The 18,410-nt window shown below is 51.5% G+C and overlaps 2 protein-coding genes across 2 annotated transcripts in view; one reads left to right on the forward strand and one right to left on the reverse strand.

The window, feature by feature from the left end:
* Nucleotides 1-642: 642 nt before the first annotated feature.
* On the forward strand, nucleotides 643-10,690 carry LOC133346544 (splicing factor Cactin-like). Its single transcript, XM_061558193.1, is given in 11 exon segments — nucleotides 643-905; nucleotides 973-2,296; nucleotides 3,157-3,346; nucleotides 3,621-3,716; nucleotides 4,518-4,663; nucleotides 5,153-5,315; nucleotides 5,704-5,818; nucleotides 6,885-7,233; nucleotides 7,513-7,799; nucleotides 8,345-8,481; nucleotides 8,483-10,690. Coding segments are annotated over 11 exon segments (3,264 nt in total). The 5' UTR covers nucleotides 643-802; the 3' UTR covers nucleotides 8,837-10,690.
* Nucleotides 10,691-14,013: 3,323 nt separating this feature from the next.
* LOC133346509 (histone-lysine N-methyltransferase, H3 lysine-79 specific-like) overlaps nucleotides 14,014-18,410 on the reverse strand; it is a 33,129-nt gene continuing 28,732 nt past the window's right edge. The window contains 1 exon segment of the mRNA XM_061558135.1: nucleotides 14,014-15,062. The gene's annotated coding sequence lies outside the window, so the exon portion shown is untranslated.

The raw sequence follows: 18,410 nt of genomic DNA on the forward strand, positions 1-18,410 counted from the left end.
ACAAGTATGATTGTTGTGTTTGGCTTCATGATTTTGTTGTTGCTGTCCGTATTGAAGCGGCTGTATGCCGCATGGACCTGATAACTCAATTCCCCTGTACACGAATAGGGGCTAAGGGGCCGTCCATAAATGACGTCACGCGATTTTGGACGATTTTTGACCTCCCCCCCTTGTCACATGGCGTCACAAAACGTCAGACCCCCCCCCCCCTCAAATATGACGTCACAAAGCTCTGCCCTCCCCCCTAAAAATATATAAAACATGCTTCAAATCGCTTTAAACTATTGTCATTGTCACATTTATTTAAAAAAACAATATTTAATTAAGTAGAACGTGTTGTCTATTTATTTAAAGTTGCGCATTTTTATGTGACGTCACATTTCTCACCCCCCCCCCCCGCCTTGTCACACATCGTCACAAATGTCTGCCCCCCCCCATGTGCGTGACGTCATTTATGATTGTCCGGCGTCTATTGTCATCGCCCAGTGACGTCACTAACGCATCCTCTGCGCTGTGACGTCATAGCGCCGCTTGAACGCCGACGTCATTTTTTGTTCGCGCGCGCGATGACGTCACGCAGCGATATGACGTCACGAACCCGGGGGCCTTCCCCCCGCCCCCTTTCTTTTTTTTGTGTTCCAGGCGTCGCGCACTTTCCAGGCCGCCGCGCACGCTCCCAGTTCGCCGTCGTTCGAACCTCTCGCCGGCAGCTGCGCGGCACTCAACGGAGTCTCCGCTGTGCGAGGAGGAGGAGGAGGCGGGGGAGGAGCAGTGCGGGTGGCAGGAGCCGAGGCGACGGGCCATGGGAGGGAGCGATAAGAAGCGCCGCGAGGAGCGCGCGGCCCGGCCCGGGGCCCACGACAGGCCTCACTCAGGCGAGACCGGCGCGGGGCAGATGAAGCCGCGCTCGGAGTCTCCCAGGAGAGAGGGGGCAGCGCTCGGCGTCTCCTGCTAAACGCAGAGGGCAGCGAGGGCAGCGCTCGGCGTCTCCCGGAGAGAGGAGGCAACGTTCTGCGTCTCCTGCTAAACGCAGAGGGCAGCGGTCTGCGTCTCCCAGAGAGTGGGGGCAGCGGTCGGAGTCTCCTGGTAAACGCCGAGGGCAGCGCTCGGAGTCTCCTGCTAAACGCAGGGGACAGCGGTCTGGGTCTCCCAGAGAGAGGGGGCAGCGGTCTGGGTCTCCTGGTAAACAGAGGGGGCAGCGGGGTCTGCGCTCAGCTTCTAGAGAGAAGGGGCAGCGGTCTGGGTCTCCCAGAGAGAGGGGGAAACGCTCTGCGTCTCCTGGTAAACGCAGAGGGCAGCTAGGGCAGCGCTCGGCGTCTCCCAGAGAGAGGGGGCAGCGGTCTGGGTCTCCCAGACAGAGGGGGCAGCGCCCAGAATCCACTGGTAAACCAAGGGGGCAGCGCTCATTGTCTCCAGGGCAGCGCTCAGGGTCTCCTGTCAAACGCAGAGGGCAGCCCTCGGTGTCTCCTGTTAGACGCAGAGGGCAGCCCTCAGGGTCTCCTGTTAAATACAGAGGGCAGCGCTCAGGGTCTCCTGTTAGACGCAGAGGGCAGCCCTCGGTGTCTCCTGTTAGACGCAGAGGGCAGCAGTCTGGGTCTCCTGTTAAACACAGAGGGCAGCCCTCGGTGTCTCCTGTTAGACGCAGAGGGCAGCCCTCGGTGTCTCCTCTTAGACGCAGAGGGCAGCAGTCTGGGTCTCCTAGCGAGAAGGGTCAGCGCCTGGAGTTGACCGGTCGACACAATGGGCAGCGAGGGCAGCGGCTGGGGTCTCGGGAGAAGGGGCAGCTCTCAGCGTCTCCCAGAGGGAGAAGGCGCTCGGAGTCTCCCCAGCACAGGGGTCAGTGGTTGGAATCTCCCAGACACAGAGGGCAGCGCTCACTGTCTCCCAGATGCAGGGGGCAACGTTCAGAGTCTCCTGGAGCAAGAGGGCAGCGTTCGGGAGGAGACCACGGTACTCGTGTGTCCCGCTGGGGGCCCCAGGTACGCGAGGGCGAGCGCACCTGGGAGCGCTGGGGCACGAGGCCCCCGGGTTGGAGTGGGCCGGGGTCCCCGTTGCGCGGTGCGGCAGGGGGACAGCGGGAGACATCGGGGGACCCGGGGAGCAGGAGGAGTAAGGGAGATCTGGATGGCAGCAGTGACTCCGTGTCATCGAACGACTCCCGCAACTACGACTCGGGGTCGGAGTCTGGCGGCAGCGTCCGTGGCCGCTCCGGGTCGAGGTCAAGATCGAGGAGCTCGGAGATCGAGAGAGTGCGGCTGCGTGGAGAGGATAAGAAGCGGCAACGCGAGGAGCGAAGGTGAGAGTTGGTGGAAACGAGAGGGAGGTATGGGCGAGGTGGATGAGATAAAGAGTGGAGAGGAATAGGAGCAAGAGGGAGGAACATCGGAGATCGAGGTGGAGAGAGGAATGGGATTACTCTATAAGAGGAATGAATTGTGGAAGGGAATTGGAGTCGGGGGGGGAGTGGAAAGGATTGGAGGGCATAGAGGGAATCTGGAGGAATATCGGTGGAGGATGTAGCGGAGTGAAGGAAGGGAAGGGGTGGAGGGTGTGAGGGGAATGAAGGTAGATGAGAGAAGAGACTATGGAAGCAGTGGATAGGGGAGGTGGAGGAGGATTTTCGGAAGGAATGTTGTTTTTATGGGCCTCAGCCAATGGAATAAGGAATTCCACCACCGGTGCAGATCTGTCGTTGGAGAAAACCACCACCCCCTCCGTTCACGAAAAAATGATACCCAAACGGGCAAATGAGTGGCGATCATCTCCATTGACAGAACCTGAGCCACATTCAGTGTTTGGGGACCAGTGTTGCCACGGGATGACCACTGCTCACTTCTCACAGGGTGATTATGATGAGCTGGCAGGTTACATGATGGACAGTAGCAGAAATCTTATGATAAATCAAAACAAGGAATTACTACTAAACTGTAATATAGATTACACACATCTATGATGAACTGTATGAATGACTACATCGGTTTGAATGCATAAAATACCTGCTCGAATTATTTTTACAGCAGTTCTGTAAATGAATGACCACTCCCTGTTTTTCGATATTTCATAATTCTATCAACTCTTGACGCTTTGTCTTATCCCGCTGCACTTGTCTATGTACCCCACATCTCCATGTCTCAACCCACTGCCTGTTGTTTCCAGGCGCCAGAGGGAGCTGGTGAAGGCGCTGGAGACCCCCGAGGAGAAACGTGCTCGCCGTCTCTCCAAGAAGGAGGCCAAAGAGCGCAAGCGGCGTGAGAAGATGGGCTGGGGCGAGGAGTACATGGGCTACACCAACGCAGACAACCCCTTCGGAGACAACAATCTCCTAGGCACCTTCATCTGGCACAAGGTGGATGAGTGTGGATGCATGTGTGTATGGCCAACCACCTCCTCATGTGTCGTTGCCAGCCTTCATAGGTGCTCGGGCTTGGCCCAAAAATCTGTTAAGGCTATAAATGGGATATTTGATTTGGGTCTGTGTATATAGATGTGCTCCTCCTTAAGACTGTATGGGAATATGTCTCTATTATGTATCGGTGTGTATAGATGTGTATGTATATGCAAATGCACTCGAGTGTCGTCTGTGTGTGTCATGCGTGTCTAACTCTTGTCCCATGATCCAGGCGCTGGAGACGAAAGGCATCTCTCACCTGAGCGACAAGGATAAGAAAGAACGCAACAAGGGTATCCAGAAGGAAAACCGCATTGAGCTACAGAAGGTGGGAACTCCTCCTTCACCTAACAAAGGCACAGCCCAGATGCACAAACAGACCCTCTGGAGCCAAGGGCCCACGGGTTGCACATTCAGCAACTTCATTTAATTGCATGTGGCCTGGGTGAACACGAGGCCTAGACCTTGGAAATGGTCCTACGAACGATACGTATCTGTGGACAAGCACCTTGGTTGCACTAATCGGGTTTTGGAGGGCACTATTTTCAAACCTGGAAACACTGTAATAATAATGAGTATGCTCAATCACTTCTGTCACTGCAAGGGCCTCTTACAGTGACAGAAGTGAATGAGGTGCGTGCTTGTGTGGCTGCTAAAGGAGTTTGACAGTCCTATTCGGCCCTCAGGAACAGGTTCCCCACCCCTGGCCTCGGCTCGAGACTTGTGCCAATCTGTCTTCACTTCCCTGCGATTATAAAGTCTCACGATTTTATAAAAAAAATCGATTATTTGCCTGATTTTACTTTCATTTGTGGTTCGTGCATTTGTTCCTTCATGTCATGAGCTTCAGTGTAACAATGGCATAGTATTTGCATGTATTCTGCATACAATATGAATATATTTTCACGCAATTTCACGCACGTATCATGAGCGTAATAATATATTTCTATTGATGAATCGGTACGTGCACCCATGGTGGCGAAATGAGCTGGCGCGCAGGAGCTAAGTGGATTGTTGCGTCGCAGCACCGTGATAGATAGCGACGGTTTTGGGAGGCATTTAGCGGTGGATTGATCAAGGCCGATGATGATGACGATGATGCTGTTATTCTCCCGGGCCGCTGCTGCAGGTGAAGCAGCTGAGGCTGGAGCGCGAGCGGGAGCAGGCGCTGCGTGACCAGGAGCTTGAGATGATGCAGCGAGACAAGGAGGCCGAGCACTTCAAGCAGTGGGAGCAGCAGGAGGACAACTTCCACCTGCAGCAGGCCAAGCTACGGTGAGCACCCACGCACACACGGGTTAGTACAGGCGTTGATACACTTTCATTTTTATTTCCAGAATGCTTTTACACGTGACTGTCACACAGAGCACCAGATATGGAAGAAAAATAAGTAATGAAATACTCACAATGTATTAAACTGTGTTTTCCTTCCTTATCTGCTGCTCTGTGTGACAGTCACGTGTAAAAACATTCGCTAAATAAAAATAAAAGTGTACCACTGTGCTGTCTTTTTTGGTGCACTTGTACCACATACACTCGCATGCATACACAGAGACAACGAGACAACCTCCATCCACGTGACGTGTTGAAGGCTCGCTGACAGGCCACTTACGGAGGCTCACGGGGACCCGTGTGCGTGCGTGCGTGCGGTTGTGTACAAATGTGCTCGCATACTTACACTCGTACGTGTGCTCACGTGGACTCTTGCACGCGTCGACTCGCCTACCTTGACTGATGCGCCCACCCCTTGACCCCTCATCTCAGATCCAAGATCCGCATCAAGGATGGGCGTGCCAAACCGATCGATCTCCTGGCCAAATATGTGGGCATGGAGGAGGAGGACCTGGCTGTGGAGATGCACGAACCCTACACTTTCCTCAATGGACTCACCGCCTCCGACCTGGAGGACCTTCTGGAAGACATCCGGGTAAGACACAGGGGGAAAAACATGGGAGAAGGGAGGCACAGAGAGGTGAAGGGAGATACAGGGGGAGGTATGGATAGATGGATACGCAGGGAGGTGAAGGGAGATGTATGTATGTACCTGAGTTCGAGTCCCGCTAACGGCCTACACGAGTGACCTGAACCGGTTCTGGGCCTCCCCTAAGTCGACTCGGCCTCAAATAAGTACCTGGTGCGGTGTGTAAACATCGCCACTAGGGAGACGAAGGGGGCTGGGCTTGGTGTTGACCACCCACCCCCTCGTGTGCCGTGCCGGCCTTCGTAGGTGCTCGCTAACAGCACTTGCCCCTACAGTATGTTAAACCTATACTGGGGGTCTTTGTATGTACATATGTGCGTGCATCTGTGTGCAGGTGTACATTGAGCTAGAGCAGGGTAAGAACGTGGACTTCTGGAAGGACATGACGATCATCACAGAGGACGAACTGGGAAAACTCCGCAAGAAACAATCGGAGGGCACAGGGCCTGGTACAGAATTACCATTCACCTTTCTGTCCACACACAGCTCACCACATACCCCTGACTCACTACGTAGCTTTCACCACTCATTAACTTCTCTATCCATTCAATGACCACTCACCTCTCATTTATCACTCACTTTCACTATTCACCCACTCACTTAACCAGACACATGCTTTCACTCACCCACCCACCACTCACCAGTAATACATTGACTCACATGCTCTTTCACCGCTCACTCTCCCGTATACTTAACCACACCACTTATACATGAACTTGCCCTATAACTTCACTCTGTAGTCACTCATCCATACATCCACTAAATCATTCATCCACTCAGTCACTCCAGAATCAGAAGATGTATTTATACGAGATGAATCCGATGAACTATAAAGCTTTTTTTCACAGATGTCCTCCTTAAGGCCCAGTCTCCCTCTCTTCTTTTATATCAACCTCCAAATCCCCTGTGTTTCCATCTCTCTAATCAGAACCCTGACCCAAACCCCAAACACAACCTGAACCCGACCCCAAGACTTTACTCTAACCCTGGGTTTTAACCAAACTCCAGTGCCTCACTCCATAATGCTAACTCGAATCCTGACTCTTACCCTTACCCTAACATTCTTCCAACTCTTACCCCTAAACTCCCAAACCTGTCATTAGCTCTAACCCCACAAACCTAAACCCTATTGTAAACTTCAAATGTTCCCACAACTCTTTTCCACAAACCCCCTTACCTTTGCTTTTTAAGAAGCCGGGTCAGGTGACACGGGTATTCTAACTTCCTGGGTTCTGACCTGAGGATGCCTGATGCAATCTCAAATGAAACATCCTTCAGCTTCACTCTGAGCAGAAATGATAACAATTGGCGTGGTGTTGCACACGTAACAAATTAATTTGTTTGGCTACGTCATGTGGTGGAGGGTTTTCACGTAAAAAATTTGGTCAGGTCTCAACCAAAAATCAATTATGAATCCCCAAGCCTTTGTTGATTTCTCAACCCTTTTCCCCTCTCGCTTCCCCTTCTCCCTCGCCAAACCGCGGCACCACCCCCACTCCCGCCCCCCCCTCGCAGTGGACCGCCGCGAGGGCATCAACCCTTCTGTGGCGGGCGATGTCTCGGCCGTGTTCAAGGGCAAGACGTACGCACAGCTCACAGCGCTGAACCAGCAGATCACGGGCAAGATCGTTGCGGGGGGCACCACGCTCGACATCGGCTACTGGGAGGGGCTGCTGCAGCAGCTGCGCGCGTATACGGCGCGCGCGCGACTCCGTGAGCGCCACCAGGACATCCTGCGGCTCAAGCTGTTCCGCTTGAAGCAGGAGCAGGGCGTGCAGAGCCAGCCCCTCTTCCCCATCATGCGTGGCGGTGGTGGCAGGGGGGAGGGCGGACTGCAGCAGAGTGCAGGGGCGCTGTTGCCAGGGTACGTGGGGTTGAGGGGTGGTGTGTGTGGGCATGTGGGTGTTGTGTGTGTGGGCATGTGGGTGGTGTGTGTGTGGGCATGTGGGTGTTGTGTGTGTCTGGGGAGTGGTTGTGTAGCAGTTCACGCACTGTGCTATGAACCTGGCGACCAGAGTTCGATTCCAGCTCGTGGCTAGTAACAGTGACGATTATCTGAACCGGTCCTAGGCCTCCCCTAGTTCGACTCAGCCTCAAATTTGTACCTGATACTACGCATGCCCCCCCCCCTTCGCCCTCCCAGACCCTCATCAGCTGCGACTCCATCGAGCGCCGCCACCAACAACGAGGAGGAGGAGGACGACAACGAGGAGGACGAAGCCGGCAAGAGCGGGGAAGGGGCAGGCACAGCGGGGGACTCGGTGCTGACGGAGGCCGATCTGGTTCGGCAGAGCTGCGAGGAATACGAGGCCGGGCGCTACAGCCCCACGCTGCTGCCGCCCGACGAGCTGCCCGTGGAGGCGCACGTCATGGAGGCAGACGAGGACAACCAGCGCCTCTACCTGGCGCGCAAACAGCTCCAGGAGACCGGTGCGTAACCGCGGGAAGCGGCGTTGCGCGAGAGAGGGGAGGGCGGGCACTGTGTCTTGCGGGAGGAGATAGACTATGGGCCAGGACGGAAATCGGTACCGTCAAATGTTTGCAACATTTTAGTTGTACCGATTTATTTACATGGCAAATAAGAGTAAGTTGCTTGATAACGCCACGTATCTACACTCTAGGGGGCAGCACTGTCCAACAAGGACGACGGCAGATAAAAAAATAAAGTTAATTGCGTGTCAGTCAAATGTATTTTGTTTTGTGCAACTGGAATTTAGCCAAATGAAGGGATCAGAGGTTAAGTGGTGTAACGACTGAGACACCAAGCCACCTCTGTATTTATGTCTTTAATATTTACATGTATTTCAACACCCCACTCCCTCCTGCATCTTTCTCCACGTCTCCCTTAACTCTGTCTCCCCTCACACTCATCTCATTATCAATCCCCGTCTCCCTTCTCTTCCCCCTCTCCACCTCGCTGGCCATCTGCTTTCTTCTTTCCCCCATCTTTTCCTGCCTCCTCACTTTTCCCGCAGGTTCAGCTGAAGACACAGCGGAAGATGCATTCGAGCGCCGTGCGCGCGAGGGAATGGGCACGGATGAGGCGCGCTTCAGTGTCGAGGTGCCCCTCACGGACAAGCTCTACCTGTGGTCGGACAAGTACCGCCCCCGCAAAGCCGCGCTTCTTCAACCGCGTGCACACGGGCTTCGAGTGGAACAAGTACAACCAAACGCATTACGACTTCGACAACCCGCCGCCCAAGATCGTGCAGGGCTACAAGTTCAACATCTTCTACCCGGACCTCATCGACAAGAAATCGACGCCACAGTACTTCCTGGAGTCGAGCGACGGCGACCGCGAGTTTGCGACGCTGCGCTTCCACGCGGGGCCACCCTACGAGGACATCGCCTTCAAGATCGTGAGCCGCGAGTGGGAGTACTCCCACCGCCACGGGTTCCGCTGCCAGTTCGCCAACAGTATCTTCCAGCTGTGGTTCCACTTTAAGAGGTACCGCTACCGGCGGTGATCAAACTGCTGGCGGTGGACTTTGTATATGGGGCACGTATATTCACATGGAGCTGCAAATAATCCCCCGTGTAGCCTGCATACACTGCAGGGGCAAGTGCTGTTGGCGAGAAATTCTTGTCGCCGGCAGGGCCATAGTGTGCTCTCCTAGCTTTGGTTTCATTTCCAGGCAACAGGACCGGGTGGAGATTTGTGTACGGTCGCGTATGTACGTGGACTTGTGTATGCGCACATGTGCATGTACAGCATTTTTGTCAATCAACTGCTGGATGACCGCCTCCCCCGCACCACGTGGGTATTGAGAGTTGACTGTACTTTGCCATGCTGGTCATTGCGGATTGGTGAAGTAGGGATGCATAGATGTGGGAGCAAACTTCAGAATAGATTTTGCTGAACTGCCCTCTGCTGCCCACAATGCAGCAGCATATTACTGCCTGGCGTTTATGGACACCCACCAAAACACTATCCAGGCTCACTTCTATTGAGCTCCCAAGATAGGGCGCATTCTGGAAATGCAAAGGCACATAAACAAAGATTTCACGTGCAGCCTTTAAGCATGCACTCAATGCTGTCATGGTGTATATCCACTGAGCCAATCTCCCACTTGCCCACCTATTCACACTCACCCACAACGACCTATCCACCTTACAAACTCACCCAACCAACCTGACCAGTATTGCTCACCAGTACACTTACCTGAACAGCCCACTCCTGCGCAATGCTGGTGTAAATGAGGGTTGAATGAGTCATTTTTGGTAACTTTGTTCTGACTTGAATATATTTTGTAAAATTTGGGTTTTGTAATAAATTGTTTGTGACCCCCATATGACCTCTTAAAACATGACAGCCACAACTCTCCAATTGATGTGCATGTTCACAGTGCTGTGCCGATGGTGTACTTTACAATTGCTTGTGAACAACACTAACTTTAAGTCTGGTGGACTGTGAGCAGTAAATGATGAAACACGTCTATTTAATGTAAATATAAATGTTATTTAAAATAACAATTGGACCCCTTCCACACCTTGCTGATGAGGCCCGGAGATGTCAAAACCAGTGAAGGCCTTACCATCTACAAATGCTGAGAAATGTTATTCCAGGAGACTGATAGGCAGAGGGACTAATCTTTCACCACTGTTAGCCTTGGTTGTGAATGAAAGGGAGGTTCCTGGGTTCATACACACGTGTATGTACACCCTGCATTCATACCACATGTACAAACACCGACCAACGTCAGTGCCTCACATGAGGAACGAATGCATGAGATGCCTCGAGTGGTGATGGGCCGAGACTGATGGTTGTGGTGGAAGAGTGCTGTTGGAAAGTTCAGCTGGCACGTGTATGTGGTTGCCAGGGTTGTTTGCGTACCTGCGAGTGGAAGGTGGGGGGAGTTTAGCGTTGGTCGGTGGCGATAGCTGTAAATGTGAGATGCGACTTGTAAGCTAAGGTCTGAAATATTCACAACTATACAGCCCTGCAATATTTGCACAGCTACACACATCCACCCACACCTACGCACAACAGGTCCGAGTTTGTCCTGTGGTTGCCACTCCTTCAACCCTCCCCCTCTCGTGATTTGGTTTTACCACATCTCCATGTTCCGTCTGAAACATTCCATGCATCCAGTGTCACATGACCTGACGCTCGAGATCACAAGATTCTACACACCTGGGGCAGAAGACCATTCCCACTTTGTTGGGGTCAAGTGCGGTGGGGGCAACTCATGTGGCCCAGGTGGATAGGACCCATGCCATCCACCTGAGCAGAGGGTCATGTGACACAGTTGAACGGGGTAATGCTGCAAGGCGACCGAGCAACCAGAACGCGCGCGAAGAGACCTGTTCACCTGTTTAATCCACAGCACCATTTTGAAGAGAACACACAAGACATTAAATCACGTGACACCGTTCGGCAAAACCACAAGACCCCCAGCTGCAGTGGCCGATCGTGTAAGAACACCTTCAATGGAGGACGACACAACCCAAAAACAAAATGGGTGGGGGCCTGTATTTTGTCGAGGCATTCATTAGAGGGAATGATGGATGGGTCATGAGCCTGGATATTCAGGGTCAGTCAAAAGCACAGATGCTTTGGGAAATTACGTTCAAGACATGTGGGCAACTTTCCTTAATGGAGAAAAGCCTGTGGTTAATGTGATACTGTTGTGAGTCACGAGTGTCGTCACTACAACGCTAAGTCAATTGAAAGTTGTTTTTCTTCCTAACTGAATCTTCAAGCTCATGTGGGATAACACAGCAAGAGTGACTCTTTATACACGTGCAGAAAAAAAAAACCGTGAAAGTTCTCCTTCAGAGCGAGTCTTTTACTCCGCAGGTTTAAAAATGGGTTTACTACCGACATCGTGATGTCACGCTCGCTGGTCTAAAACCACCACGTTCAGTTAAACCACCCTGTGGTTCACCCAACTGTTTAATAATGGTAACAATTTTTTAACACGCGACATCCCCATACAGCACTTGGAAATTACTTGATGCGATTTTATGTAAACAGGAAGAGACCAGCAAAAGCGAGCTAATGGAAGGACGGCACACTATTTTTTTTTTACTTACGATTTACAATGTTACAAAATGAAGTATAACTTACAGGAATACAATAAGAAGATGCTTTATCTGGAACAGATGAACATATACCATCTGCACTTTATTGCAATTGCACTTTCATAAAAACTACGGAATCACGCAGCCTCATTCGGGCGGCTTTGTCAGGCGATGAGAGATGTAAGAACAATTACGTGGCAAATAAAACTGGCAATACCAATTTTAATTATATTTTGCAAAGTTTTTGGAGATTGTAAAACAGCCAATGTAAAAAGGGGCCAGCGTAGCTGCTGAAGAGCCGTTTAATGTTTTGGGTTGTGTCGGCCTTGAAGGGAAAATGCACATTACACCCATCTTGCTATCTACACAGAAAACGAATGGATGAACTTCACTCAAGTTGTTTTAAACCATCGGCCACAGAATCCATCGAAACATAGGTTTCAAAGCCAACAAAGATTGCGGTTTCACAACCACAAGACCTTGATTTTATAACAATGTGACCCAAGACTCAGATTCACACTGCTCAAGACCCTCTCGACCAGTGGTTCTCAAACTGCGTTGGCCCACGGACCACTCAGCCGATGCAAACATTCCTGTGAACCACCCAGACCCAGGGCAAAACACGTTCACTTATCTCTAAATACCAATACAGGAGGATTCATATTACTAGAATTAACAGTTCGGTTTCTTATTTGGGGGGGGGGGGGGGGGGGCATTTAGATGTTAGGGTTAATCAGGGTAGTTTACCGAACTTTATTTTGAAATTTAATACAACTAAAATATGAATTTACGTTCAAAACAAAGTATAACCGTTGTCATTATACCCGGATCAACCTGCATTTGCATCACAGCCCCACGGGGCACCTGGAGGACCGTCGCGGGCCACCTGTGGGTACCGGGGCCCACACTTTGAGAACCGCTGCTTTCGACACCCAAAGTCAGATTCACAAGATCCTTGGTTCATAACTTGAAGATATTGAGGTTAGAACCAATATGACTGCAGGTTAAAATCCCAGATTTCATAATCCTGGATTCTCAAACCAACAAGATTATACACGTTCAGAACCACAATACCCCCCCCTCCCCCAAGTTCAGAACCCAGGCCTTTCCCGAGTGTTTCTTGTCATCATTGAGGTCGTGTTCTCGTTTACTTGAGCTGCCACAGTTAAAACGTAACCAACCACAAACGTACAAAATGATACGACTGCCTTATTTTTTTTTAAACATTTCACCCATCAATTAACTTACGTTTTTTACAACCCACAAAAGGTGAATACATTCCTGAATTGCAAACAAAATTCACTCATTCACATGCCACACTTCCCTAACCCAGAGCCGATCACCGCTAGCTATCTTTTCTGCCCCGTGTAGCATTGCCAACACTTTAAAGCAGAAAGTCACCAATTGACCCTCAAAAAGTCGCAAGACTTCATACTGACAAACATGTAGGGGGTGGAGGGGTGGGGAAGAGGTCGTTACGGAGGGTGGGGGCGGGGGCACGGTAACCCATTGAGGTACGAGGTCGTCTTCTAGCCTTCCTCTAGATCTACTCCAACGGCTGCCCCAACACTTTCTCACCCATAATGCACCATGTGTGCATAATAATAGTAAGTCTGCAGCGACAATGGGCGACTGCATGGAATTAAGGGAGCCACAGGGGTTTCTGGGTGGAGCAGTGCATCACGGGATTTGTACATCATGTGCCTTCTCACCAAGATGGCACGTCTATTAGTGACGTTAAAGACCCCTGATTGGCGATGATAAAGACCCCTTCTAGCACCCTGCCCCACAATGCACCGCGGCTCCCCAATGGCTAGTGCTCCCATCCTTGTGCAGTCCCACAATCCCAACCCACACAGCACCAGCGAGTGTTTAGCACCATCACAGCCAGCACCATCGCAGTTATCGGGAAAAAAGGCGCTTCTGGTCCTATCTTCTGCCACCCAACTCCCCATAACTGCAACTATGTTGCAGGAGCTATGTGGATGAGGAGTTTAGGGGGCTTTCCGATACAGTAGTTATGGGGCTTATAAATGCAGGCGTGAGGGATTCAAGGGGTGAGAGGGTTGATGGTTTTTTGATATGAAGAGTTGAGTGAGGTTCCATTTTGGGCTGAAAGCAGAAATCACCACCCAGATTTAACATCAGCCTCAGGGGTTTCACCAATGGCTGTCAAAACAGAGTCCGCATCACCGAGATGCTGCATTCAAATCACAAGGCCGGGTGTGTCTCTCTCAGGAGGTCCATAATGGCTGTGTCGGAGACACTAAGCCAACACCACTGAGATCCAGGGTTTTAAATAAATATTTCAGCCATGCATGTTAAACCAGCTATTGGTCGGGGATTTTGGCATCTCTACCCAGCCACTAATGGCCATACAAAAGACTTGCTTGCATCTATAATTTGGCTGCATGGAGAGAAACTTGTGTTGAAGGAGTGGCTCTCCCAAGTGGGGCCCAAAGGGCAGAAAAGTCTTCCTCCGACATCAGGGCCTGATGTTAAAGCTGAGTATTGCGACAAAGTTTTCCGTACGAGCAAAGAAATCCACCGCAAAAAAAAAATTTCAAATGTTAAAATATCAGCGACACATTCACAAAACCACCAAACGAAACACAAACACTCAATTGTGCACGGGAATTTAAAATTCTGCAAAAAACACATTGATCGCCACCACCGTCGCCGTATGAAAACACAAACACCAGCACGCAGTTACAGCTGCCTCCACCATTGGTGACCGCCAGCGCTACGAGTCGCGGAGACGGAATAATCCGACACCAAGGCTCGTGACTGCTCTCGGACAAATTGACGAGTCACAAATATTTAAATTACGAAAATTACTGGGGATGTTTGCTAGGCATGGTTCCAACATGCCTTGTGACATCGTGCTATCATTACTATTGATGATGTGTCAGGTTTGTTTTAAACATTTATACTTAAAAAACATTTTAACGACAAGCAACCGAGGCTGTCTAAATTCTACTCAAATCGCTCCATTCGCTTCGGGTCGCGTTTGACTGCGACTGCAAAAGTCAATAATTCTGGCTCAGGACAACTCAATATCGAGATGGCACTGGATTCAAGAAAGCGCGCTGTCAGACCTCCCGGGGAGATGTCTTCTCCCTGGCGTGCGGAGGGAGAGGATGAAAAGGTGGAGAAGTTTCTACAGCTCAGCCTGACCAGCCATATGGCGGGGTTTTGTTTTTTTGTTTCGGGAGGAAACGGCGCTTGTCGCATTTGGCGGTGCCCCGTCTGGGCCCCAGAATGAGGTCAGAGTGATGAGAGAAATAGCACCAAGACGCCTTCGAGGTTTCCTTGAACGCGCTTTGCCCCCCGTGGGAGCGCAGTTCCCTCGCGTCACCAAAATCACCCATTCTCTCCCCCCACCCAAGACCACAGTCTCTTCCTTGAAACGTGAGCCTACCCAAGATTTAAATTCCTCCCCATAACCACCCACCCCCCCGCTCCCGCACCTTCTCAAGGCCCAAACACTTCCTTGAAACAGTTTGCCCCTTAAGCCCCCATTAACCTTGAGACCCCAGTCTACTCCCGTCCCCCCCTTGAGACCTTTTGTGTTCAGAGTCAAGGGAAGTCTTCAGCAGTAACTTCGAGCACCAGAACTCTCCTTGCATAGCTGATGGCGAGACAGCTCGAGGTAGAGGTGAGAGAGTGCTGAGAAAGGGCAGGGAGAGACCGGGAGGGGCAGTGAGACAATGAATCATGGGATAGTCAACTCTAGACCACCCAGCACTATCACCACTAGAACTCGAGACCACCCAGCACTATCACCACTAGAACTCGAGACCACCCAGCACTATCACCACTAGAACTCGAGACCACCCAGCTCTATCACCACTAGAACTCGAGACCACCCAGCTCTATCACCACTAGAACTCTAGACCACCCAGTACTATCACCACTAGAACTCGAGACCACCCAGCACTATCACCACTAGAACTCGAGACCACCCAGCACTATCACCACTAGAACTCTAGACCACCCAGCGCTATCACCACTAGAACTCGAGACCACCCAGCGCTATCACCACTAGAACGCTAGACCACCCAGCGCTATCACCACTAGAACTCTAGACCACCCAGCACTCTCACCACTAGAACTCTAGACCACCCAGCACTATCACCACTAGAACTCGAGACCACCCAGCACTATCACCACTAGAACTCTAGACCACCCAGCGCTATCACCACTAGAACTCTAGACCACCCAGCACTCTCACCACTAGAACTCGAGACCACCCAGCGCTATCACCACTAGAACTCTAGACCACCCAGCACTCTCACCACTAGAACTCTAGACCACCCAGCACTATCACCACTCGAACTCTAGACCACCCAGCACTATCACCACTAGAACTCTAGACCACCCAGCACTATCACAACTCGAACTCTAGACCACCCAGCACTATCCCCACTAGAACTCTACCCCACCCAGCACTCTCACCACTAGAACTCTAGACCACCCAGCACTATCACCACTCGAACTCTAGACCACCCAGCACTATCACCACTAGAACTCTAGACCACCCAGCACTATCACCACTCGAACTCTAGACCACCCAGTACTATCACCACTAGAACTCTAGACCACCCAGCACTATCACCACTAGAACTCTAGACCACCCAGCACTATCACCACTCGAACTCTAGACCACCCAGCACTATCACCACTCGAACTCTAGACCACCCAGCACTATCACCACTAGAACTCTACCCCACCCAGCACTCTCACCACTAGAACTCTAGACCACCCAGCACTATCACCACTCGAACTCGAGACCACCCAGCACTATCACCACTAGAACTCTAGACCACCCAGCTCTATCACCACTAGAACTCGAGACCACCCAGCGCTATCACCACTAGAACTCTAGACCACCCAGCACTATCACAACTCGAACTCTAGACCACCCAGCACTATCACCACTAGAACTCTACCCCACCCAGCACTCTCACCACTAGAACTCTAGACCACCCAGCACTCTCACCACTAGAACTCTAGACCACCCAGCACTCTCACCACTAGAACTCTAGACCACCCAGCACTCTCACCACTAGAACTCTAGACCACCCAGCACTATCACCACTCGAACTCTAGACCACCCAGCACTATCACCACTCGAACTCTAGACCACCCAGCACTATCACCACTAGAACTCTACCCCACCCAGCACTCTCACCACTAGAACTCTAGACCACCCAGCGCTATCACCACTAGAACGCTAGACCACCCAGCACTATCACCACTAGAACTCTAGACCACCCAGCACTATCACCACTAGAACTCGAGACCACCCAGCGCTATCACCACTAGAACGCTAGACCACCCAGCACTCTCACCACTAGAACTCTAGACCACCCAGCACTCTCACCACTAGAACTCTAGACCACCCAGCGCTATCACCACTAGAACTCTAGACCACCCAGCACTCTCACCACTAGAACTCTAGACCACCCAGCACTCTCACCACTAGAACTCTAGACCACCCAGCACTATCACCACTCGAACTCTAGACCACCCAGCACTATCACCACTCGAACTCTAGACCACCCAGCACTATCACCACTAGAACTCTACCCCACCCAGCACTCTCACCACTAGAACTCTAGACCACCCAGCGCTATCACCACTAGAACGCTAGACCACCCAGCACTATCACCACTAGAACTCTAGACCACCCAGCACTATCACCACTTGAACTCGAGACCACCCAGCACTATCACCACTAGAACTCTACCCCACCCAGCACTCTCACCACTAGAACTCTAGACCACCCAGCGCTATCACCACTAGAACGCTAGACCACCCAGCACTATCACCACTAGAACTCTAGACCACCCAGCACTATCACCACTAGAACTCGAGACCACCCAGCGCTATCACCACTAGAACGCTAGACCACCCAGCACTCTCACCACTAGAACTCTAGACCACCCAGCACTCTCACCACTAGAACTCTAGACCACCCAGCGCTACCACCACTAGAACTCTAGACCACCCAGCACTCTCACCACTAGAACTCTAGACCACCCAGCACTCTCACCACTAGAACTCTAGACCACCCAGCACTATCACCACTCGAACTCTAGACCACCCAGCACTATCACCACTCGAACTCTAGACCACCCAGCACTATCACCACTAGAACTCTACCCCACCCAGCACTCTCACCACTAGAACTCTAGACCACCCAGCGCTATCACCACTAGAACGCTAGACCACCCAGCACTATCACCACTAGAACTCTAGACCACCCAGCACTATCACCACTTGAACTCGAGACCACCCAGCGCTATCACCACTAGAACGCTAGACCACCCAGCACTATCACCACTAGAACTCTAGACCACCCAGCACTATCACCACTAGAACTCGAGACCACCCAGCACTATCACCACGAGAACTCTAGACCACCCAGCACTATCACCACTAGAACTCGAGACCACCCAGCACTATCACCACTAGAACGCTAGACCACCCAGTAATATCACCACTAGAACTCTAGACCACCCAGCACTATCACCACTAGAACTCGAGACCACCCAGCGCTATCACCACTAGAACTCTAGACCACCCAGCACTATCACCACTAGAACTCTAGACCACCCAGTACTATCACTAGAACTCTAGACCACCCAGCACTATCACCACTAGAACTCTAGACCACCCAGCACTATCACCACTAGAACTCTAGACCACCCAGTACTATCACCACTAGAACTCTAGACCACCCAGCACTATCACCACTAGAACTCTAGACCACCCAGCACTATCACCACTAGAACTCTAGACCACCCAGTACTATCACCACTAGAACTCTAGACCACCCAGCGCTATCACCACTAGAACTCGAGACCACCCAGCACTATCACCACTAGAACTCTAGACCACCCAGTACTATCACCACTAGAACTCTAGACCACCCAGCACTATCACCACTAGAACTCTAGACCACCCAGCACTATCACCACTAGAACTCAAGACCACCCGGTACCACCTCAC

The sequence above is a fragment of the Lethenteron reissneri genome, chromosome 24 (assembly GCF_015708825.2).
Source record: "Lethenteron reissneri isolate LAM-NWPU_2019-01 chromosome 24, ASM1570882v1, whole genome shotgun sequence".
Taxonomy (NCBI): Eukaryota; Metazoa; Chordata; class Hyperoartia; order Petromyzontiformes; family Petromyzontidae; genus Lethenteron; species Lethenteron reissneri.